The sequence below is a fragment of the Neoarius graeffei genome, chromosome 10, assembly GCF_027579695.1.
Source record: "Neoarius graeffei isolate fNeoGra1 chromosome 10, fNeoGra1.pri, whole genome shotgun sequence".
Taxonomy (NCBI): domain Eukaryota; kingdom Metazoa; phylum Chordata; class Actinopteri; order Siluriformes; family Ariidae; genus Neoarius; species Neoarius graeffei.
In genome coordinates, this window is record NC_083578.1 from 86464375 (window position 1) to 86490291 (window position 25917).

Consider the following 25917-nt stretch of genomic DNA (forward strand, 5'->3'; position numbering starts at 1 on the left):
CCTAGTGCCAAGCACAGCTTTGGCAGTGTCGTAGACTGTTGACTTAATGGATGACCACTTCTGCTCAATGTTACCTTCAGGTGGTGTGAGGCTATCAGTCAGGGCTTGTGCTAGTTGTTGTTGAACAGCTTCCGTACAGAGGCTTGCCGTGTTGAGTCACTTCTGGGTGTTATGATGTCGCTTTTGACGGGAGGTATGTATTCTCAGATTCAGACGGGCGCACATCAGCTTGTGGTAAAAAAAAAAACCCAACTATGTCTAACAAACTATCTAACTATAAAAAGTAGAAAATTATGATGCAGCGTTCATTAAGATTACTGGCGTAAGTGGTGCAAGTGGAACAAAACACTCCAGATCCTGTAGGAAATCATCATCACCGGTTGTGTTCTTTATTTAACTGCACACAGCATAATGATTTATTACTTACATATACAGTGGTGCTTGAAAGTTTCTGAACCTTTTAGAATTTTCTATATTTCTGCATAAATATGACCTAAAACATCATCAGATTTTCACACAAGTCCTAAAAGTAGATAAAGAGAACCCAGTTAAGCAAATAAGACAAAAATATTATACTTGGTAATTTATTTATTGAGGAAAACGATCCAATATTACATATCTGTGAGTGGCAAAAGTATGTGAACCTTTGCTTTCAGTATCTGGTGTGACCCCCTTGTGCAGCAATAACTGCGACTAAACATTTGCGGTAACTGTTGATCAGTCCTGCACACCGGTTTGGAGGAATTTTAGCCCGTTCCTCCATACAGAACAGCTTCAACTCTGGGATGTTGGTGGGTTTCCTCACATGAACTGCTCGCTTCAGGTCCTTCCACAACATTTCCATTGGATTAAGGTCAGGACTTTGACCTGGCCATTCCAAAACTTTATTCTTCTTTAACCATTCTTTGGTAGAACGACTTGTGTGCTCAGGGTCGTTGTCTTGCTGCATGACCCACCTTCTCTTGAGATTCAGTTCATGGACAGATGTCCTGACATTTTCCTTTAGAATTCGCCGGTATAATTCAGAATTCATTGTTCCATCAATGATGGCAAGCCGTCCTGGCCCAGATGCAGCAAAACAGGCCCAAACCATGATACTACCACCACCATGTTTCACAGATGGGATAAGGTTCTTATGCTGGAATGCAGTGTTTTCCTTTCTCCAAACATAACACTTCTCATTTAAACCAAAAAGTTCTATTTTGGTCTCATTCGTCCACAAAACATTTTTCCAATAGCCTTCTGGCTTGTCCACGTGATCTTTAGCAAACTGCAGACGAGCAGCAATGTTCTTTCTGGAGAGCAGTGGCTTTCTCCTTGCAACCCTGCCATGCACACCATTGTTGTTCAGTGTTCTCCTGATGGTGGACTCATGAACATTAGCCAATGTGAGAGAGGCCTTCAGTTGCTTAGAAGTTCCCCTGGGGTCCTTTGTGACCTCGTCGACTATTACACGCCTTGCTCTTGGAGTAATCTTTGATTGATTGAAAACACCTGACTCTAATTTCACCTTCAAATTAACTGCTAATCCTAGAGGTTCACATACTTTTGCCACTCACAGATATGTAATATTGGATCATTTTCCTCAATAAATAAATGACCAAGTATAATATTTTTGTCTCATTTGTTTAACTGGGTTCTCTTTATCTACTTTTAGGACTTGTGTGGAAATCTGATGATGTTTTAGGTCAAATTTATGCAGAAATATAGAAAATTCTAAAGGGTTCACAAACTTTCAAGCACCACTGTACACACTCAGGAACAAGTTCATGAGGAAGGAAGGAAATGGAGGAAAATGAGAAAGGAAGAGGAACAGAGGAGAGTAAAAGAAGTGCGAGACACTAAGAGAGAGACAGTGCAACAGTGAGAAAGAGGGAGAGAGAGAGAAAGAAGGAGAAGAGAGACAGTGAACAGACAGGCATTGACAAACAGAAGAGAGATAAACAGAAAGACAAGATAAAGAGACAATGAGGAAGGAGAGAGAGAGTGAGTGAGAGACAAAGTGAGAAAGAAAAAAGCAAAAAGAGAGTGAGTGTTGGAGAGAGTGAGAGAGAGCATAGAGACACTGAGGAAGAAAAGAATTTGCAAGAAATTGACAAAGAGAGAAAAAGAAGAGAGATAGGGAGAAAGAGAAAAGAAAGAGAAGAGAAAGACAGAGTGAGTGAGTGAGTGAGTGAGTGAGTGAGTGAGTGAGTGAGTGAGTGAGTGAGTGAGAGCAAGAGAGAAAGAGAGAGAGGAGGAAAAGAATGAGCAAGAGATTGACAGAGAGAGAAAGGGAAGAGATAGTGAGAATGAGGAAAGAGAGAGAGTGAGTGAGTGTTAGAGAGGCAGATATTAGAGAGGGATAGACAGAGAAAAAGAGAAACAGAAAGCAAGTGAGAAAGAAGAGAGAGGTAATGAGCAAGAGACTGATAGAGAGAGAAAGAGAAGAGATAGTGTGTTAGAGAGACATTGAGGGATAGACAGAGAGAAACAGCAAGAGAGTGAGAAAGAAAAGAGCAAATGACAGACAGACAGAGAGAGAGAACAAAGACAGTGAGGAAGAAATTGATAGAGAAAAAGAAGAGTGATAGGGAGAAAGAGAAAAGAAAGAGAACAGAAGAGAGAGAGAGAAAGAGAAGAGATAGTGAGAAGGAGAAAAGAGACAGACAGAAAGAGTGTTAGAGAGAAAACGAGAAACAAAGAGAGTGAGAAAGAAAAGAGCGAGGGAGAGTGAGATAATGGGCAAGAGATTGATTGAGAGAGAAAGAGAAAAGAGTCTTGGAGAGATATTGAGGGAAAGACAGAGAGAAACAGCAAGAGAGTGAGAGGACGAAAAGAATGAGCAAGAGATCGACAGAGAGAGAGAAGAGATAGTGAGAAGGAGAAAAGAAAGACAGAAAGAGAGATAGTGTTAGAGAAAGGGATAGACAGGGAGAGAAAAAGAAACAGAAAGAGTGAGAAGGAAAAGAGAGAGATAATGAGCAAGAGATTGATAAAGAGAGAGAGTGTTAGAGAGAGATATTGAGGGATAGACAGAGAGAAACAGCAAGAGAGTGAGAAAGAAAAGAGCAAATGACAGACAGACAGAGAGAGAGAACAAAGACTGAGGAAGAAATTGATAGAGAAAAAGAAGAGTGATAGGGAGAAAGAGAAAAGAAAGAGAACAGAAGAGAGAGAGAAAGAGAAGAGATAGTGAGAAGGAGAAAAGACAGACAGACAGAAAGAGTGTTAGAGAGAAAATGAGAAACAGAAAGAGTGAGAAAGAAAAGAGCGAGGGAGAGCGAGATAATGGGCAAGAGATTGATTGAGAGAGAAAGAGAAAAGAGTCTTGGAGAGATATTGAGGGAAAGACAGAGAGAAACAGCAAGAGAGTGAGAGGACGAAAAGAATGAGCAAGAGATCGACAGAGAGAGAGAGAGAGAGAGAGAGAGAGAGAAGAGATAGTGAGAAGGAGAAAAGAAAGACAGAAAGACAGAGAGTGTTAGAGAGAGGGATAGACAGGGAGAGAAAAAGAAACAGAAAGAGTGAGAAGGACAAGAGAGAGATAATGAGCAAGAGATTGATAAAGAGAGAAAGAGAAGAGATAGAGAGAGAGATTGAGGGATAGACGGAGAGAAACAGCAAGAGAGTGAGAAAGAAAAGAGCAAATGACAGACAGAGAGGGAGCGTTAGAGAGAGAGAGAGAGAGAGAGAGAGAGAGAGAGAGAGGCTACACACTGTGAGCTCCATCCTCAGTTTTCAGAGCTTGGAGGAGAGGAGGCTCGTGCACGCGCTAAGGTGGACATCACGACACATCCTGCTGCTGTTTTGATCACGTTTTCCATGAGGATGTGAATATCTGCGAGGAGGAGAACGAACACACACACACACACACACACACCGAGGCAGAAGATTAGGCAGCTCCGCTGATTTGTCCGTGCAGTCTCCGTGAATCTGGACTCATCGGGTTTGTTTTTCAGCAGCTGTCACTCTCGCGCCACGCGCGCGCTCCGTCTTCATCAAGTCCGGTGTGAGGTGACGTGACCGCCGCCGTGCGCGTGCTCTGCTCCCGGGGTGAAGAGCAACACCTTCATGCCAAACAATCTGCGGTTTATTTCCTTCTGTTTACTGTCTGTAGAGAGAGTTGTCACCTGTCAGGACGCTCAGGAGGGTGCTGTTCAGATTTATTGCTCTCTCTCTCTCTCTCTCTCTCTCTCTCTCTATTCTAACAAGTGCTAATGATGCGTTTTGAACGATTTCGTGACTACTTGTGTCATTTTCCATCCTAGAAGTTAGCTTGTGTCACGTACAATCTTAGGAAAAGGGTTTGATCTAGCACCATTAAGGGTTCTTTAGTGCAAAGAACCCAAAAGCTACCCTAGAATCCTGCAGCAAAAGGTTTCTATTTTAGGAAGATATGAAATAAAACCTCTGTTGAAAGCGAAAACAACTGACATGAACATCAGTGGTGCTGTGATTTCCTGGTGGTAGCCGAACAGTAAACACAGTATCGGAATAAATGGTTCTCTTCTTCTTCACCAGCAAACAAAGCAGAAGGAACCTGAAAACTGGTCAGAACTAAGTGCATGCTGCAGTTGAATAAACACTTTTCTCCCCAAAAAAAAGTAAAACAAGCTAACATTTTCGTCTATAACATTTGATTTCTGACTTAACCACGTAAACTTTCGTAAAATTCCGACAATATTACGAAAGCCATCCATAAGCGTCAAGATATTTACAGATTCAGTGTAAATTGTAGCTCTGATTTATAAACAAGTCTCGATTTTATTCCTTCGTGATGTCAACAATGATCATCGCCCAATCACGATGTAAGCCTCCTAATGAACTCGTAAAAACAACTCGTAAACTCTTGTAATTTTCTCGACAGAAGTTCTATTTCATCTCATACACTTTTAGAAAGTTTTCGTTAGTTTAAACGTTCTTTAAAAGTTCTCTCGAACCCTACAACAAAAAGCTTTTCTTCAGATCATTTAACATCAACCACCTCAACGGCAATGTTTCCTAAAATTGTAGCTAGACGTAGCTGTTTTAGGTTTTCATACGACAATTTTATTTCTTCTTAACCACCGTAAAGCAAAAAGTAACACAAACAGCAGTACGATACATTTTAATAGCAATTTCTCTAAAGTCCAATAACGAAAAAAAACAAGCCAGTGTTTATTTTCATAACATTATATTTCTGATGTGACCATGTACGTATAAAAATTACAACTTCTGAAAAAAGTGCCTAAGTAGACGTGCAGGAGGTTTGAGTTACGATATTTGCATTATTCCGTGTAAATTGTCATTCTTACGTTATCCACAAGGCTTGGAGAAACAATCGTGTCCTTGTTTCTTTTAACAATTTTAAAAACACCTTCGTAATTTCGCCTCCAAACAAATTCGTAAATGTGTTTTCTGAAGTTTGTCGTTTTCAATGATCGCTGAGTACGGTTGAGTTTCATGACGTAGCTTATTTATTTAAAATAGTTGTGACGTCGAAGCATTTTTAAAAATCGTAGTACGTAGTCTGTTACACTAAAAAAAATATCTGTGTTGTAGGTTTCAACAACACAAAATCCAATCAAACAAAAACTACAGTAATTTTCTTTAGTTCTATGGCTATTTGAATGCGTGCCAAGCGTAACTCACAGGTTCATAAATAAGAATTTACGAGCGGTTCATAAGGGCTGAATTGCATTAGCCTGAATTAGGCTTGTACAAGTGATTTTTTTTCTTTTTCGCAGGAAATTGCTACTTAAAAGCGGAATGCAAATTTAGGCTTTTAAACCCAAGCGCTGGTCCGTGTCGAGTGGCTCTTATTGTTGAGAGCATCCATGAAATTATACTGTCTGTGAGTGAAGATCCAATTAGCAGCTTCCAGAACCCTGAACAGATCCACCTGATTGCATCTAAAATGCAAAAATTGAAATATTATTGGCTCGAAGGGTGAAATACGTGTCCACTACTGAGAAATTAGAGATATATTGATTAGTTGTTGTCTGAAAGGAGCTCAAAATGATAGACCTGTGAATGAGTGAGTCAGTGAGTGAGTGTATAAAGCTGTTCAGACTGGAACATCGCTGGTTCGGATTCTGGACTATGCGTACGCTGTAGGCACGTTGAAGTCGCAAGTTTTTTTGTTTTTTTTTTAAACCTGTGAAAGAAGCAGGAATCACTCTGAATGAACGCGGCCAAGATGATGGATGTGAAAGTGGAGCAGGCTGCAGAGACGGACAGCGATCATCCGCCTCCTCTCCAGGTGTTCGCGCTCACGTCCACGCTGCACGGCATCGCTCACATCTTCTCCAACGAGAGAGTGACGGCCAGATGCTGCCTGTGGCTGCTCTTCTTCCTCGGCTCCTTGGGCTTCCTGCTGTACGTCTGTGTGGACCGAGTTCAGTTCTACCTGGACTTTCCGTACGTCACCAAAGTGGATGAGATCGTGGCTCCTGCAATGCTGTTCCCCGCCATCACCATCTGCAACCTCAATGCCTTCCGCTTCAGCAAAGTCACCCGCAACGACCTGTACCACGCAGGGGAGCTGCTAGCGATGCTCAACTCCAGGTGACTTCACTCTATTCTATTCTACTCTACTCTAATCAAACTATTCTATTCTACTCATAAAACTCAACTCGATATTTTATATTCAACTCTATTTTACTCTCATAAAACTATTCTATTCTACTCATAAAGGTCTATTCAATATATTCTCTTCAACTCTTCTACTCTCAAAACTATTCTACTCTCACAGTTCTATTCAGTTATATTCTATTCTGCTCTACTTTCAAAACTTTTCTACTCAGTTTTCTCAATTCTATTCTAGTCAAATATATTCACTCAATTCTGTTCTGTTCAACTCTATTCTGCTCTCATACAGCTATATTCCATTCTACTCTCAAAACTATTCTATTCTACACCCAAAGCTCTATTCAATTCTGTTCAACTTTCATAAAACTCTACTCAATGTATTCTATTCAACTCTATTCTCAAAATTATTCTATTCTACTCTCATGGTTTCTCTATTTTACTCTCAGTTTTATTCAATTCTATTCTACTTTCAAAACTATTCTACTCATAGTTTATCAATTCTAGTCAACTCCATTGCCATAATGCCCTACTCAGTTATCTTCTATTCAACTCTATTCTGCTCTCATACAGCTATACTCTGTTTTATCCAATTCTATTCTACTCTACTTTCAAAACTATTCTACTCAGTTCTCAATTCTATTCTAGTCAAATATATTCTCATGAAACTTTCTGTTCTATTCAGCTGTCATACAGCTATATTCTATTCTACTCTCAAAACTATTCTATTCTACACTCAAAGCTCTATTCAATTCTATTCAAATGTATTCTCCTCTCATAAACCTCTACTCAATATATTCTATTCACCTCTATTCTCAAAACTTCTATTCGACTCAGTTTTATTCAGTTCTATTCTAATCAACTATACTCTCAAAAAGCTCTACTCAATTCTGTTCTATTCAAATCTATTATGCTCTCATACAGCTCTATTCTATTCTCATATAGCTCTACTCAATATATTCTATTCAACTCTGTCCTCATAAAACTACATTCCATTCTATCTATCCAGCTCTATTTTACTCTCATACAGGTCTATTACTTTTTGCTCTCATAAAACCATTCTACTGTACTCTCATAATGTTCTTCTCAATTCTATTCTATTCAACTATTCTACTCTCCTGCAGCTCTGTTCTATTCTAGTCTCATAAAAATATTCAATATATTCTATTCAACTCTATTCTACTCTCAAAACTATTCTCTTCTACTCTCATAGTTTTATTAAAATTCTATTCTATTCAACTCTACTCTCAAAGCTTTACTCAATTCTGTTCTATTCAGCTCTTATGCTCTCATACAGCTCTACTCTATTCTAATATCATAATGCTCTACTCAATATATTCTATTCAACTATATTCTCAAAACTATTCTGTTCTACTCTCATAAAGCTCTACTCAATCCTATTCTATTCAACTCTCATAAAACTATTTTATTATATTCTCCTACAGCTCTATGCAATTAAATTCTATTCAAAATCGATCTCAAATTCTACTCAATTCTGTTTTAATTATTTTCTATTACAATCTATTCAACTCTATTCTAATCTTCTAATCTGTTATATTCTAGTCTTGACTCATGGACCTTTGTTCTAATCTATTCTACTTTATTCTCAAAACACCATTCTATTCTATTCTGATAAAGGTTTATTCTCTTCTCTGTTGATTTTATTCTGCATCTATAAAGTATCATTCTATACTATTCAATTTTACTCTATTCTTGTCTCACAAAGCTTCACTCCATTCTCATAAAGCATAATTCTGTAATTTCTTTTCTTCCCCCCAAAATTCTGTTCTTTTCTATTGATTTCTCACAAACCATTATTCTATTCCTGGAGTGGCACGGTGGTGTAGTGGTTAGTGCTGTTGCCTCACAGCAAGAAGGTCCAGGTTCGAGCCCCGTGGCCGGCGAGGGCCTTTCTGTGTGGAGTTTGCATGTTCTCCCCGTGTCCGCGTGGGTTTCCTCCGGGTGCTCCGGTTTCCCCCACAGTCCAAAGACATGCAGGTTAGGTTAACTGGTGACTCTAAATTGACCGTAGGTGTGAATGTGAGTGTGAATGGTTGTCTGTGTCTATGTGTCAGCCCTGTGATGACCTGGCAACTTGTCCAGGGTGTACCCCGCCTTTCACCCGTAGTCAGCTGGGATAGGCTCCAGCTCGCCTGCGACCCTGTAGAACAGGATAAAGTGGCTAGAGATGATGAGATTATTCTATTCCATTTTCAAAAACTTCATTCTGTTCTAGTCTACGCTTATAAAACTCTATTTTATTCTAGATGCTATGAAGCATTATTCTATTCTCTTCTATTGTAGCCTGTTCTCATCTCACAAAGCTTAATTCTATTTCATTCTTCTTTACTCTTATAAAACTCTATTCTAGTCTCACAGACATTTGGTCTATTTTATTTTCATAAAGCTTTGCTCTATTCTCACAAAGCTTTAATTTATCCTATTCTACTCTCCCAAAAATATTTTTCTATTCTGTTCTCAGAACTCCATTCTATTGGATTTTATTTTATTCTAACAAAGAATTATTCCATTCAATTCTAGTGGCTTCTCACAAAGCTTTGTTCTATTACACAGTCAGAAAGCATTTCTCGATTCTATTCTCTTGACATTGTCTTGTCACAAAGCATTATTCTATTCTATTAAATGTATTCTATTGTCAGAATGCACTATTCAATTCTATTCCATTGTGCACTATATTTCAACAAATATTAATCCTTTCTAATAAATGTTGTATTCTAAAAAAAAAAACCCAAGTCTATTCCTTTAGCTTGATATGAATCTGCTGTATTCTATTCAGTTTTATTTCTATTCTAATTATAATATTCTATTCGACTCGACTCGGACCATTCAAATCCAAATGATCGTAACTGTCATGGCCATGTCAAGATTATAAGCCAAAGTATTACCAAAGAATCTTTGACTATATGAATTATTAATTAACGTTATTTAGTAACTTGTGCTGCATATTTGAGCCTGTGCTGCAAAAAAAAGAAAAAAAAGAGCAAAAAACCTGATGAGCATGACTGGGCTAAATGTGTGTGCGTCCACATCAGGAAGATGTGAGATTAACACCGCAGCCTGATTGCAGTCAAGTCCAACACCGACTACATGAGAAGCATCCAGTGTCTGCATGTAGTGTAGCCTCAGCAGAGTGTGTGTGTGTGTGTGTGTAAATACATCTCTGGCATAGTGATATATGCAGTGCCAGTCGAGCCAGTAGGGTCCCGCTGCTGTTCTGTCGAACTGAGGAGGAAACGGTCATTTGAAAGCAGGTTTTCACGTTTTTTTTCCCCCTAGGTAAAGCCCTGAGGGTGGCTGGGCAAGGCCTCAGGGTTGCTGAACTGAAACTTTTCCCCCACAGAATCTTGAGATTAGATGTTATTTTTGGCTCTGCTTTTAACATCAGCTGCCATTTGGCAGTAAGATATACAGCGGATGGTTTTCCCTACTGCAGTGTTGCGGTACACTGGAGCTACGGTGTGACTGGGGTTCAGATTTGTCTTTAGTCATGTCTGTAGCTGTAGTCTGGACATGCACACACTAACATTCTCTTTATTTTGTCTAATGCTTCAGGAATTTATCACTTACACTACCGTTCAAAAGTTTGGGGTCACTTTGAAATGTCCTTATTTTTGAAAGAAAAGCACTGTTCTTTTCAATGAAGATCACTTTAAACTAATCAGAAATCCACTCTATACATTGCTAATGTGCTAAATGACTATTCTAGCTGCAAATGTCTGGTTTTTGGTGCAATATCTCCATAGGTGTATTGAGGTATTTCACCTGACGTCACAAAGTCACGTGACGCCCCGGTGTCCGCCATTTTGGACGGCAAGCTAGCTAATGTCAACAACAGTAGCTGGTATGTTACTGTAGCAATGTTTACGTTCAGTCATTTGGATGACTGTTAAAACCTTTCAGTCTCAAGTTTTTCCTTTACTGGATTTACTAGTTTACTGAGCCAGCCGGCCCCGGAGCGCTAGCCAGCCAGCCGGCCCCGGAGCGCTAGCCAGCCAGCCGGCCCCGGAGCGCTAGCCAGCCAGCCGGCCCCGGAGCGCTAGCCAGCCGGCCCCGGAGCGCTAGCCAGCCGGCCCCGGAGCGCTAGCTAGCCCCGGAGCGCTAGCTAGCCGTCCAGCCAGCCCCGGAGCGCTAGCTAGCCATCCAGCCAGCCCCGGAGCGCTAGCTAGCCAGCCAGCCAGCCCCGGAGCGCTAGCTAGCTAGCGCCAGCCAGCCCCGGAGCGCTAGCTAGCGCCAGCCAGCCCGCCCCGGAGCGCGCTCAGTAAACTAGTAAATACAGTAAAGGAAAAACTTATAACGGGCCATGTCTCAACAGACTAAGAAGTTATTTCAATGACATTTAATAACATTTTGTTTATCCTGAGGACCGAAAGTAAATGAAAATGTGAACAAATCTTAGCTGTCAGTGAACAATCCTGGTGGAAGCAGGTAAACGTCGTTCTCTAAGCCTGCTAACCTCAATTTTTGCAAATACCTCTCCCTCTGCTCGCCCTGTAAATGCCCTACGTCGCTGGATAGTGAAGGTGTTTTCTGCATCTCGCTCCTTTTTCTTTTATGTTTTTCGTTTGTCGCCTTCCTCACATTCAAACTGATTCGAGCCGTGCCGTCCAAAATGGCAGCATCACATGACTTGGTCACGTGAGTGAAATACCTCAATAGAGGCCCATTTCCAGCAACTCTCACTCCAGTGTTCTAATGGTACAATGTGTTTGCTCATTGCCTCAGAAGGCTAATGGATGATTAGAAAACCCTTGTACAATCATGTTAGCACAGCTGAAAACAGTTGGGCTCTTTAGAGAAGCTATAAAACTGACCTTCCTTTGAGCAGATTGAGTTTCTGGAGCATCACATTTGTGGGGTCGATTAAATGCTCAAAATGGCCAGAAAAATGTCTTGACTATATTTTCTATTCATTTTACAACTTATGGTGGTAAATAAAAGTGTGACTTTTCATGGAAAACACAAAATTGTCTGGGTGACCCCAAACTTTTGAACGGTAGTGTATCTTTATTCAGCCTGGGGGGGGACTTGCGTGGTTGTTTAATTGCTGTTATGTGATTAAGTTGTCAAAGGCATCAAATCATCTTCAGTCACTATTATTACCACTAATTTCTCCTAAGGCTTTTGATTTTTTAATATCTGGATGAAATCTTTGTTTCTTCTTTTCCCACCTCAATATTTTATTTTCAGAATTTCCATACATTCATTCATAAAGACACAGTTCCAATTGTCAAATTGTCATTTAATATTTGATCAAACATTGTTTGATAACTTTGGTACAAAATTAATTCTATCTACTCAACCAGGGGCTTTCTGTCCAATCTGAGGCTCATTCCTGCCCAACCTGGGACTGCAAATTTCTACCCACTCTGATCCTTCTGACCCAACCTGGGGCTTCCTTGATACAATCTGCCCAACTAAGAGTCTTCCTACCAAACTTGAGACTCATTCTTCCCAAGCTTAAGCTCATTCTGGTGATTCCTGCCTTTTCTTGCCAAACAAGGGGTTTCTGACTAACCTGAGGTTCGTTTCTACCAACCTTGAGGCTTCTTGCTCAACTTGGGGCTTTCTCTCCAGACTGAATCTCCTTCTTACCCACCCTGAAGCTTCCTGCATAAGTTGAGGCTTCTTGTCCATCTTGGGGCTGCTTTCTGACTAATGTGACACTTCATGCCCACATTAGGATTTCCTGTGTTAGCTAGGGGTTCTTAAACCTAATCAAAGACTTCATGCATCCAATCTTAGGATTCTTGCCAAACCCGGAGCTTCTATTTGCCCAACATGGGTCTTCATCTTGACCAACATGGCTATGAGCTATGTCTTCAGTAACGAAAAGATTGTAACATAATTTCAGCATTTTTCTCCTCTGTTTCAGATATGAGATTCGGGATGTTCACCTGGTCGAGGAGAGCGTTCTGGAGGCTCTGAAGGTCAAAGCTGACTTCCAGAACTTTAAGCCTCGCCCGTTTAACATGCTCGAGTTCTATAATCGAACAGGCCATGACATCAGGGACATGCTTCTCTCGTGCCACTTCAGGGGGAAACTGTGTCGGCCTGAAGATTTCAAAGTGGTGAGTGGTGCATTTCCGTTTGCTCTGGCTAGCTGTGGTTTTCTGTATTTCAGCCCTGAGATGTTTACAGTGGCACGAGGGGTGCTGAATAACAAGGTAATAGGATACAACAGAACATAATTTTGAGGCTGGCAGGCGGTGAGGCTCACACTCAGGTTTTGTTGGGTATTTGCCAGGATTAATTCTCAGTGATGCTTGAAGAGAGGTTGAGACAGGACCAACTGCTGACCGAGTAATTGCACTGGAGCGTTGAAATAGTTGATGTTTCATGTCGGGGGGGGCAAAAGGAAAATGTTTTTTGCTGCCAAGTTGGCAGTGATGGTGCATTTCGGCACAATTATACTCCTCTTTGAGGTTGCTATGGTAATTGTATTCTCCTTGGGCTAATATAAATGAATTGCCCCATTATACACACCCATGGTCTCAAACAAGCCATTATTTGCACAGCAGTGTGCTTGTATGTTGCCGTGTCCTACTTCCTTGAGCTCCGTACCACCACGATAGGCTGATTTTTCTTGTCATTTCTAATATATTTTGTGTACAAACCCAAAGTCTGGAAATCTAGTCCCTACTGTATGATTCCTCTAATTAACCCTGTCAGTTTTGTCCCACTGTATGAGAGAGAATGGTACAGTCAGTCTCAGCCTCCTCTATTTTTATTTTTTTGTCCTCAGGCTACTTTAAGCTCCCTGAGCAGGACCAAAATACCCTACCCCACAGCTTTTAAAATAGGTCAGCGTTAAATATTAAATCCAGCAAGAGAGGTATGCTGGAGGCTGCTGGGAGATTTCAGAGCTTCCCAAGCTCTTGTTCTTTCCTGATACTAATATAAGAGGAAAAATAGCTGTGAGAAGCACAACAGGCTTTGTATTGATTTCTTTAAAAATTCTCATAGAACCTGATCTATAAAATATGACATCAACGATTCAGTGAAATCCAGAGACTCGTTTATAATAAATAATAAAATTGCATTAATTTCTGATCAAATGAACAAGAACCTGTGCTGTGAATATTGCATCAAGCCACTACCACAAGTCCAGCTGCACTGATGGTTATGGTTCTAATCAATAAGTGGGTTCCAGTAAAGAAAGCCGGGGGGGTTGATTTTATTACAGTGGCGGCAACCCAACCATATCGAAGTTATTATGCTTTAAATAATGTCAACTGGTCTGGAATCTAATGAATTGAAATAAAAACTGGTGGAAGGTTCCAAAAATTTTTTTTACCAAAATATAACTGAATACAGTGGTGCTTGAAAGTTGGTGAACCCTTTAGAATTTTCTATATTTCTGCATAAATATGACCTAAAACATCATCAGATTTTCACACAAGTCCTAAAAGTAGATAAAGAGACCTCAGTTAAACAAATGAGGCAAAAATATTATACTTGGTCATTTATTTATTGAGGAAAATGATCCAATATTACATATCTGTAAGTGGCAAAAGTATATGAACCTCTAGGATTAGCAGTTAATTTGAAGGTGAAATTAGAGTCAGGTGTTTTCAATCAGTGGGATGACAATCAGGTGTGAGTGGGCACCCTGTTTTATTTAAAGAACAGGGATCTATCAAAGTCTGATCTTCACAACACATGTTTGTGGAAGTGTATCATGGCACGAACAAAGGCGATTTCTGAGGAACTCAGAAAAAGCGTTGTTGATGCTCATCAGACTGGAAAAGGTTACAAAACCATCTCTAAAGAGTTTGGACTCCACCAATCCACAGTCAGACAGATTGTGTACAAATGGAGGAAATTCAAGACCATTGTTACCCTCCCCAGGAGTGGTCGACCAGCAAAGATCACTCCAAGAGCAAGGCGTGTAATAGTCGGCGAGATCACAAAGGACTCCAGGGTAACTTCTAAGCAACTGAAGACCTCTCTCACATTGACTAATGTTAATGTTCATGAGTCCACCATCAGGAGAACACCGAACAACAATGGTGTGCATGGCAGGGTTGCAAGGAGAAAGCCATTGCTCTCCAAAAACAACATTTCTGCTCATCTGCAGTTTGCTAAAGATCACGTGGACAAGCCAGAAGGCTATTGGAAAAAATGTTTTGTGGACGGATGAGACCAAAATAGAACTTTTTGGTTTAAATGAGAAGTGCTATGTTTGGAGAAAGGAAAACACTGCATTCCAGCATAAGAACCTTATCCCATCTGTGAAACATGGTGGTGGTAGCATCATGGTTTGGGCTTGTTTTGCTGCATCTGGGCCAGGACGGCTTGCCATCATTGATGGAACAATGAATTCTGAATTATACCAGCGAATTCTAAAGGAAAATGTCAGGACATCTGTCCATGAACTGAATCTCAAGAGAAGGTGGGTCATGCAGCAAGACAACGACCCTAAGCACACAAGTCGTTCTACCAAAGAATGGTTAAAGTAGAATAAAGTTAATGTTTTGGAATGGCCAAGTCAAAGTCCTGACCTTAATCCAATCGAAATGTTGTGGAAGGACCTGAAGCGAACAGTTCATGTGAGGAAACCCACCAAAATCCCAGAGCTGAAGCTGTTCTGTATGGAGGAACGGGCTAAAATTTCTCCAAGCCGGTGTGCAGGACTGATCAACAGTTACCGCAAACATTTAGTTGCAGTTATTGCTGCACAAGGGGGTCACACCAGATACTGAAAGCAAAGGTTCACATACTTTTGCCACTCACAGATATGTAATATTGGATCATTTTCCTCAATAAATAAATGACCAAGTATAATATTTTTGTCTCATTTGTTTAACTGGGTTCTCTTTATCTACTTTTAGGACTTGTGTTAAAATCTGATGATGTTTTAGGTCATATTTATGCAGAAATATAGAAAATTCTAAAGGGTTCACAAACTTTCAAGCACCACTGTATAGTGTATTTGAATAATGTAGTTAATTAGGGGTCTAAGCACCAATGGTACATAGGCATCCTATTATAGGTTTTCTTCTGATATTATTATTATTATTATTATTATTATTATTATTATTATCTCATTGGCTGACAGGCGATGAGCTTATGCTGTCATGTGTCGTCTGGCATCTGTCTGTCTGTTGTTGTCCACATTTCATGAAAATCGCTTCTTCTCTCTCAATTCTTCACCGATTTTTATTCTTTTTGGTAGGAAGGTAGATCTGCCTGGGGTGCATATAGCTTCTACACAGATTTGCTTCATTACACTGATTAATGAAGTTATGGACTAATTAAGCCTTAATGAGCAGTTCAACAAAGAAAAATCGCTTATTCTCGGTCAATTCCTCACCGTTTTGGATTCTTTCCGGCAAATAAGTTGGTATTCCTAGGGTGTATATAGCTTCTATATATATAGCTTGTATATAGTGTTTATGGCTTGCAACATTTATTGCGCAAGGAAGGTGGTCCACTTTAGATCATTCCTTCTGGACTAGATGGGGCCTGAGTGAGCTACGCCGTCATCGATGGTCTCGTTATAATACTTTGATATCGAAGACTGTTTTTATGAAAGTTGGCACAGTAATAGAGGACAGTCTGAGCGACCTATACAGCGATTTTAGTGTATGGACGTCAACCATTTTAGCAGCATCAACAGGGCAAATTTGGACTTGTATTTGCAATAATAATCCTCAAGGTGATGTAGAAATGTAAGTGTACATTCCTCTGATTCTTTGGGTCATACCAAGTTCATAGATATCATGAAGTTGAAGCACAGGGGCAGCTCGGTGGTTAAGGCATTGGACTACTGCTTGGAAAGTCACGCACTACCAAACTGTCACTGCTGGGCCCTTGAGCAAGACCCTTAACTCTCAATTGCTTGGTTGCAGCCTCTCAGTTGTAAGTCACTTTGGATAAAAGCGCCAACTAAATGAAGTAAATGCTAACTTCCACCATTCTTTTTTTTTTCTAAAAAAACAAAACAAAAAAACCCTAACCATTTTTCTTCTTCTCCTACAAATCCTGTCCAGTCACGACAAAATTCAGATTGCAAGAAGAACCGAACGAAAACATATATTTTTCATAACACAAGAACAGAAAGTGATGGCATATTTCAGCAACGGTTTTATGTCTTTCCATCAAGTTTAGTCCATCTCTTCAGGAACACAACGGTGAGTTCTGATCTTCCTCTATTGCTCTAAGTGGTGGAGCCAGAAAGTGCTTGGCCCCGTACTCTCTGCTTGCAGCTATGCTTTGTTTTAGTATCTTGCTTATGAAATAAATCTATACTGAAGCAGTCAGGGATTTTTGTTTAAGGTGAAAGATTGTAAAAAAAAAAGTTAAAGAACCCCTGATTTATGATGCGCAGAAGTAAAACTCTATGAACTCTTCAAGGATATAATCAGCGATTCTAGCAAGTAGATGGATGAATCCAGCTTCTCCCATTTGTGTTTTTTGTCAAAGCCATGCTCCGAAACACATTCCTAAAGTAGAATTGGTAAAAGTTAGTGCAAAAGGCAATTCATATCTTCGCACAACCATGTAATATTCTCTATATACAGTTGATATAAAAAATAAATAAAGTCTACACACCCCGTAAAAATGATTGGTTTTTCTGATGTAAAAAAAAATTGAGACCACGATAAATAATTTCAAAATTTTTCCCACCTTTAATGTGACCTATAACCTGTACAATTTGATTGAAAAACAAACAAATCTGTTGGGGGGGAACATAAAACAAAAAAGTACAATAAGCTGGTTGCGTAAGTGTGCACACCCTTAAACTAATACTTTATTGAAGCACCTTTTGATTTAATTACTGCATTCAGTCTTTTTGGGTTCACACCTGCCATCAATTAAAATGACTCTGATTAACCCCAAATAAAGTTCAGACATTTACTCAGTTGCATCCTCCAGCAAAAGCCAGGGTTCACAGAGAGCTTATAAAGCATCAATGGGATCTCATTGTTGAAAGGTATCAGTCAGGAGAAGGGTACAAAAACATTTCCACGGCATTAGATATACCATGGAGCACAGTGAAGACCGTCATCAAGAAGTGGAGAAAATATGGGACAACAGTGACATTACCGAGAACTGGACGTCCCTCCAAAACTGATGAAAAGACGAGACGAAAACTGGTCAGGGAGGCTGCCGAGAGGCCTACAGCAACACTGAAGGAGCTGCAGGAATTTCTGGCAAGTACTGGTTGTGTACTACATGTGACAGCAATCTCCCGTATTCCCCATATGTCTGGACTATGCGGTAGGGTCAAAGGAAAACATCCAGACCTGGCTAAATGTTGCAAAAAATACATCAACTCTCCCAAAAGCATGTGGGAAAATGTGTTATGGTCTGATGAAACCAAGGTTGAACTTTTTGGCCACAATTCCAAAAGGTATGTTTGGCGCAAAAACAAGACTGCGCATCACCAAAAGAGCACCATACCCACGGTGAAGCATGGTGGTGGCAGCATCATGTTTTGGGGTTGTTTTTCTTCAGCTGGAACAGGGGCTTTAGTCAAAATGGAGGGAATTATGAACAGTTCTAAATACCAGCCAATTTTGGCCCAAAACCTTCAGGTGTCTGCTAGAAAGCTGAAGATGGAGAGGAATTTCATCTTTCATAACGACAATGACACCAAAAAAGTTTTGGAACGGCCCAGCCAGGGCCCAGACCTAAATCCAATTGAAAATCTGTGGGGTGACCTGAAGAGGGCTGTGCACAAGAGACACCCTCGCAATCTGACAGATTTGGAGCGCTTTGGCAAGGAAGAGTGGGCAAATATTGCCAAGTCTAGATGTGGCAGGCTGATAGACTCCAACCCAAAAAGACTGAATGCTGTAATTAAATCAAAATGTGCTTCAACAAAGTATTAGTTAAAGGGTGTGCACACTTATGCAACCAGTTTATTGTACTTTTTTCTTTGTTTTTCCTCCTAACAGATTTGTTTGTTTTTCAATCGAATTGTACAGGTTACAGGTCACATTAAAGGTGGGAAAAATTTTGAAATTATTTATCGTGGTCTCATTTTTTTTACATCAGAAAAACCGATCATTTTAACGGGGTGTATAGACTTTTTATATCCACTGTAGATCCCAAACGTTCAATCAGAATAGAACTTCTGACATTCTGCACCATTCTGCATAGCTGGCTTACTCTGAGTATTTTAGATGTCAGTATGCAGAAAGCGACCCGATCGAGTTTAAATCTGATTATTAACAGATTATTTGGGTTCATGTAAATGTAGCTACTAGGAAGGTCAAGGTTTGGACATTGTCACTGACAAGGCAAGATGAGAAAAAAAAGTTTTTACTTTACGAGATTTTATTTGTAATAGTGTTTTGAGTTGGCTTTACAGTCAACATCCAGAATCCAATATCGTTCTCCAGTCTATACTTTCTCTGCGAAAAATATCACTTCAAACAGCACTTTTTCCACTCGAGTGTCCACAATAATTTCTTACGTCAGGTAATAATCTTCCTGGTAGGGGACCTTAATTGTAGCCACCATTATTTCACCCACACAGTCTGTAGAGCTCCAGACACGACTAAGAGTTTAACACTTTTGTTCGAAATCATTGCTAGAGAGATGTAGAGCGTAGAGAAAAACCTTTAGTGCCGAGTAAACTCATTAAAGAACAGCAGTCCTTATATAAGCTACATTAAAAGCTTCTTCTCGATCCAAAATGCCATTTCTGATCAAGTTTGGTAAAAGTAAATGTCTATCGAAGTCTGTTTTAAAATGATTAACCAGGAAAATTTGAAATTATGAGGTTATGAAATGTCATCATTATACGTTCATAGAAGATGTTCTAGATGAAAAAGATTAAGCAGACTTTAGCTTAAAAAAAAGCAAACAAACAAACAAACAAACAAAAAAGTCACGTTAAAGTTGTAACATCAGTCCGTCGGGTCGTTTCCCTGGGCGTGGTCATGCCATACTGGATTAGCCAGATACAATGGATGGCTGTATTGAAGACGAACACGAGGGTGGAGCTGTCTGACGTAGGATTCCACACATCTTCTTCATTCCGTCCTGGATCCAAGATGTTTGGCCGAGTGGCTTCATCAAGTAAAGTGAGAAAACTTTACTCCTGGAAAAAGCAGCAAAATTGTGCAGCGAGCATTTTACAGAAGATTGTGGATTTGTGGAGAGGAAAAAAAACAACAACGCTGGGAAGAAGCGCAACACGAGGCAGAAACAACTGAAGCCAGATGAGATCCTGACTTTGTTTCACCACAAAGCACCGACAGCACACCGTGTCACGCATCAAACGGATGAAAGCTGAGCAGGTAAACAGAACAGCGGCTACAATTATCGACATTTGTCCACAGTTATCGACACTGTTCCACAATTATTGACACCTTTGTCCACAGTTAGACATCCAGATGATTATTTATTTTAAAAAAAATTAATAAATAAAAAATAAAAAAATTGGTACCCAGCAAACACAAAACGTTTATAAAACGTTTCATTTGGGTTGCATTAAGGTTAGGTTTTATTAAACGTTTATGAAACGTTTATGAAACGTTGGTGAAAATTTAATAAAGTCATATTTGCTGACCCGTGGCACATTTTTTATGATCTCTTGGTATTTTTAGATATTAAGATGTCATAATGATTGTATTACAATTATCAAAATAATCAGTAAATGAGTAACGTTTTATTGACGTTTTATAAACATTCTCTTTAAAACGTTTCATTCACAACGTTTATGAAACGTTTATAAAACATTATACATATTTGGAGACTTCTGGCTAAAACAGATAATATTAAAATTTCTACAATTAATTGTGTGATTATAAACACTACATGATGACATGTTTTTAAAAAGTATCAAAAAACATGGGAATAATTTTATGGAAAATAAGTGGTTGTATAAACGTTTAATAAACGTTGAAAAAAAACCTTCGATCTAGCTAAATATTTTTTAGATGTGGATCTAGATAGATAGATAAATCATTAAATGTGTGGCTCTAGTCTCGTAATTATCAAGTATGGTTTGAATAATTTGGATAGACAACCATTCGTCGTTTTATATTTGCTAAAATACACGCCCTTTTGGCCCTGGCATTTTGTTCGCTGGTTCCCTGCGCCTGCGCGACCTACGTCTTTGCGCAGGCGCAGGGACCGGAAGTAGTGCCATTTTGAGCGTGTTGCTGTTGGGACAAGATCGAGAAGGCCGGGTCCACTTAGAAGTTATCTTAGAAAATCTTCATCGAAGGCTCGCAGTCTACTTTTCAAGGCCAAACAACTTATTTGATTTAATTTGCTTTTTTATTTCAGCTTTTAACTGATTTTGCGCATTTGCTATGATTACGTTAACTTTAATGTTTTGGTTCTTAGTAGCAAGGCTTCTTTAATAAATTTAGATAAATTTTTAATACTAGTATCTTTATCATTTTTGCTGTTCATGAGGGCTTTATATGTAAATGTGAACATTGTCTATGTAAAAAAACTCTGCTCTCAAATCGGTTTTGTTGAACTTGCAAAGAGGAATGAAATAAACTTAAGTGCAATAACAAAAATGTGTTGTTATATTATAAGTTTAACAGGTATTAACATGTTTCTAATAACGTTTCTAAAACATTAAAGAAACGTTTTACTATTGTTTTTAAATGGTTTTAAGAAATGTTTATACAATGTTTTAAAAAACGTTTCTGAAACGTTTCCAGAATGTTGCATGATGGTTTCCAGAATGTTTTTCAAACATTTATATAACGTTTTTTCAAACGTTTATAAAACGAAAAAATTGTCCACAAATTTTCGTTTTATAAACGTTATTTAGTAACGTTTCTGAAACATTAGCCAAACGTTTATACAACGCTATATAAACGTTTTTGTGTTTGCTGGGTATGTGGTATTAAGTTAACAAAAGAGTTTCTATTTAAAATTTGTTTTACATAGACTTAACGTAAGTGAGGAAGTAATTCTAATGTTTGTAAACAAATTAACTGATAGTTTAACCTGCGTCAGAAAATCTTTGTTCCACTTTCTACGTATTTTCGTAGATCACATTTTGTTCATCATTTGTTGTTGTTTGTATTAATTTCTAGTTTACGAATAAATGTCAACAGGGAATTGACCTTATAACCACATGAACATCCAGGTCAAAGGTTGCATCTCGTTTCTCGAACCAAAATATAAAATGTCGACTGATATTGTAATATGTGGTAGATATTTACAACAAACTGCAAAAATATATATTTTCTGAATAGAACAGAAAAATCTGAATATTTCAAGCATGTAATCTTTTATATGCTCGGAATTTAATTCCGGTTTATTAAAATCTGAAAAGGTGCCAATAATTATGGACTGTCGATAATTGTAGCCGCCGCTCTAGTATAATATCATGGTCGAGCGTGACTTCTCAGTCGATTTGTTCGCATTTCTCCACAAAAATTACAGCAATGCAGGATTAGAAAAGGACTCAAAATAAAAAAGTAGTGGCTAATTTATTGCCTGTTTATTTAAAAAACACAGAGCGGTGGCTATAATTATCGACAGTCCATAATTATTGGCACCTTTTCAGATTTACCAATAAAAAACAAGTTTTACAAAAAGTTGAGTTTCAGTTCCAACAGTTATTACTGGTTAATTAATCAACTGGAAGACCCGGCCCCCCCTCGCCCTTTGATCTTGTCATCTGATGACACAGCTCGTTACCTGAGATGGAATATTTTTTTTAGCACGATTAGCAATTTTTCAGAAAACCCGGACGTTATCATCGCAGGTAAGCAAGGTTGAAAGATCACGGACATGTTTTTACTGATCAAATTCACCGATATTTCATGATCTCCTTGTCAAAACATACTTTGTTTCTGACTCTTTCATTCATTCGACAGTCGCCATCAGGGCCGGCTCTAGGTCTTTGACTGCCCTAGGCGAGATTGAGTTTTGGCACCCCCCCCCAAGGAAAAAAACCCTCTAATAACATCTAAATAACACTTTAATCTAATCACTCTATTCTATTACTATTAAACAATGTACGGTGCATGGACAATAAACAAGAAGTCATTTTTATCTTTTTCATTATTGTTATCATTATTCACATAAAGTGTCACAAAGTAAAATGACCACACAAATTCAATACATATCTCCATATAATGGGCAAAAACTCTTCCGCACCCTGTTCAAAGTGTAGTGCATGGACAATAAACAAGAAATTATTTTTAGTTTCTTTTTTGCTATTAAAAGTTAAGTCATCTCTGAAGAATTAACAAATTAAATGAATAAAAAATTCTACAATTCTAAATTGTGCAAACTTAAGCACTCTGTTAGGACATCAATGGGCTGTATTTTCAAACAAAAGTGCTATTATGGGTACTTTGTTATTGAAGTAACATTACAATGGGACTCGTCTGGTCTTCCTAATGGCAAATTCCTTGATAATATCATCAAATGATATTTCTCTTGAGATCTCTTGGTTGATGCTCAAGGTAGTAGTTTAAAAAACGCTGCAGTAATTAGCTGTGCAAGACAAGCAAGCAAGTTGTTAATATGGACAGTTGAGAATGCGAATGTGCATGTAATGCGATGCAGCGAGTGTGCTATATGAGCTATAGTGTCGGCTTTATTATTGAGGCTTCTTATTTTGCTATTGATTGTTATTCTACCTGGTGGTGATTAAATGGCAAATGCTTGGAAAAGATGCACCTCTGATGCCGTTGGGGATGATGGCGCCGTATGGTCGGTGATTTCCCACTGAAAAATGCATGATGTGATTACTACAGCAGAGGTAAGGAGCGCGTATTTCTACATCTCCAGCCGCATCAGAGGCGTTGTAAAAAGGTTTTCAACTTTTCATGAGCCAGGGCACACTTTTTTCAATGAAAAAATCTCAAGGCACATCACCAATAGAAAATGTTGACTGAAACTAAAACGCTGTTGCCAATATTTACAATATACAGTCATTCTATAATTTTCCACGGTACACTTGGTGATCTCTCACGGCACACTAGTGTTCCGCGGTACTAGAGTTCGGCAGCACAGTGGTTGAAAACACTGTACACCACTGATGCACTTGGTAACATCTCCATTCAATAACTCCATCCCTCCTTTTTGGTGGGGTTTTGGTCGCCCTTGGCGCCCCTGGGCACACTTTGCGCTCTAGGCAATTGCCTAGGTCGCCTATAGCAATCGCCGGCGCTGGTCGCCATTTTGTATCTAAACGTGCGTTTGAGAAGTCAGTTGAGGTGTCGATAATATTGATCACTTTCACCGGTGTCCACCATTATCGACATCCTGTGGAATTAAGGGACATTTACAACTGTTATGGATCGATCTTTGTGTAACATTTTTGAAGTAGATGAAATACTTTTTTTTTTTAAATAAAAAAGTGCTGTGATTTATAATATTTTTTTCTGATTCATAACAGAATGGAATGTTTATAGAGTATTTGGAATCCGACTGCAATAAATAGAATTAGACCAGAATTAAATTCCGAGCATAGTAGAAAAAATAATAATAATCACATGCTTGAAATATTCAGATATTTCTATTCCATTCATATTACAATATCAGTCGACATTTTATATTTTGATTCAAGAAATGAGATGCGACCTTTGACCTGGATGTTCATGTGGTTATAATGTCGATTCCCTGTTGACATTTATTGGTAAACTACAAAACTAGAAATTAATACAAACAACAAATGATGAACAAAATGTGATCTACAAAAATACTTAAAAAGCGGGTAGAAAGTGGAACAAAAAGATTTTCTGACGCAGATTAAACATTATCAGTTCATTTGTTTACAAACATTAGAATTACTTCCTCATTTACGTAAAACACCCACATCCATATATTTATATAAAATATATTATTTTTAAAATAATCATCTGGGTGTCAATAATTGTGGAACGGTTTCGATAACTGTGGACAAAGGTGTCGATAATTGTGGAACGGTGTCACGTGATCTGATACGCTAAGTAATCGGGAATCAACTCTTTTTTTTTTTTTTCCAGTGGAAGTTTGAGTAATTATTCATGCACAGTTTACTTATTGAAAGTCTTTTCTACTTTTGCAACGGCCAAAAGATCATTAAGGTGTCAATAATTGTAGCCGCCGCTCTATATTCTAGTACACAGCAAAATCCCCAGTGTTGAATTAACACCCAGAGTGTTGATTTAACACCCTACTGTGTTTATATATGTCCAATTGGACACAAATTAACTCTGAAAGTGTTAATTCAACACTGAGGAATTTGCTGTGTATAGTATGCACTTGTACACCTCCGCTGTGCTTGCGGAAAATGACATCACGCACGACAGAATTATGGCGGCCTCAAAATAGTCTCGTATACACTACCGTTCAAAAGTTTGGGGTCACCCAGACAATTTTGTGTTTTCCATGAAAAGTCACACTTTTATTTACCACCATAAGTTGTAAAATGAATAGAAAATATAGTCGAGACATTTTTCTGGCCATTTTGAGCATTTAATCGACCCCACAAATGTGATGCTCCAGAAACTCAATCTGCTCAAAGGAAGGTCAGTTTTATAGCTTCTCTAAAGAGCTCAACTGTTTTCAGCTGTGCTAACATGATTGTACAAGGGTTTTCTAATCATCCATTAGCCTTCTGAGGCAATGAGCAAACACATTGTACCATTAGAACACTGGAGTGAGAGTTGCTGGAAATGGGCCTCTATACACCTATGGAGATATTGCACCAAAAACCAGACATTTGCAGCTAGAATAGTCATTTAGCACATTAGCAATGTATAGAGTGGATTTCTGATTAGTTTAAAGTGATCTTCATTGAAAAGAACAGTGCTTTTCTTTCAAAAATAAGGACATTTCAAAGTGACCCCAAACTTTTGAACGGTAGTGTATTTTCATCACTTTAGTGATTTTTATCGTTAAGAACAAATTCAACATGCAGCTTTTTTATAAAGGACAGACATAAAGACCGTCTTTTAGCTCCATTTGTTTATTTGTGAGATATTTCCTTTGAGCCTCAAGTTCTTCAGTGACTTCCTGATGTGTTTAGGACACAGTGGGACATAAAGTCATCTGGAAACATGAGCCAGACTTCACTGTGTCGCTGAACGCTCTGGTGTTATGGAGGATGTCATGGCTATCTTCTCTCACAATCATTGTGTTACCGTATTTGTTTGATTACTGGATTGTCCTTTGAGCATTAGGTAGAGTTTATAGTTTATAGTTTATAGCAAGGTAAAAGAGTCAGCAATTTTGCGTCACTTTCTCATTGTTTTGGTTTATTAAGCATTTGTTTTGCATGCGAGACATTTCAGAATGTCTCTTATTCTGGACACTGTGGAGTGTCATTAGTAAGAAATATAAAAAACATGTATTAAGGAGGCGGCATGGTGGTGTAGTGGTTAGCGCTGTTGCCTCACAGCAAGAAGGTCTGGGTTCGAGCCC

At 38.8% G+C, this 25917-nt stretch overlaps 1 protein-coding gene across 1 annotated transcript in view; it reads left to right on the forward strand.

Moving 5' to 3' along the window:
* The first annotated feature begins 6160 nt into the window (after positions 1–6160).
* Positions 6161–25917, forward strand: part of asic1a (acid-sensing (proton-gated) ion channel 1a) — a 71960-nt gene continuing 52203 nt past the window's right edge. Inside the window, exons 1-2 of the mRNA XM_060930927.1 lie at positions 6161–6528; positions 12443–12638. Coding sequence (XP_060786910.1) covers positions 6161–6528; positions 12443–12638 — 564 coding nt within the window. The remainder of the gene's footprint in view (positions 6529–12442; positions 12639–25917) is intronic.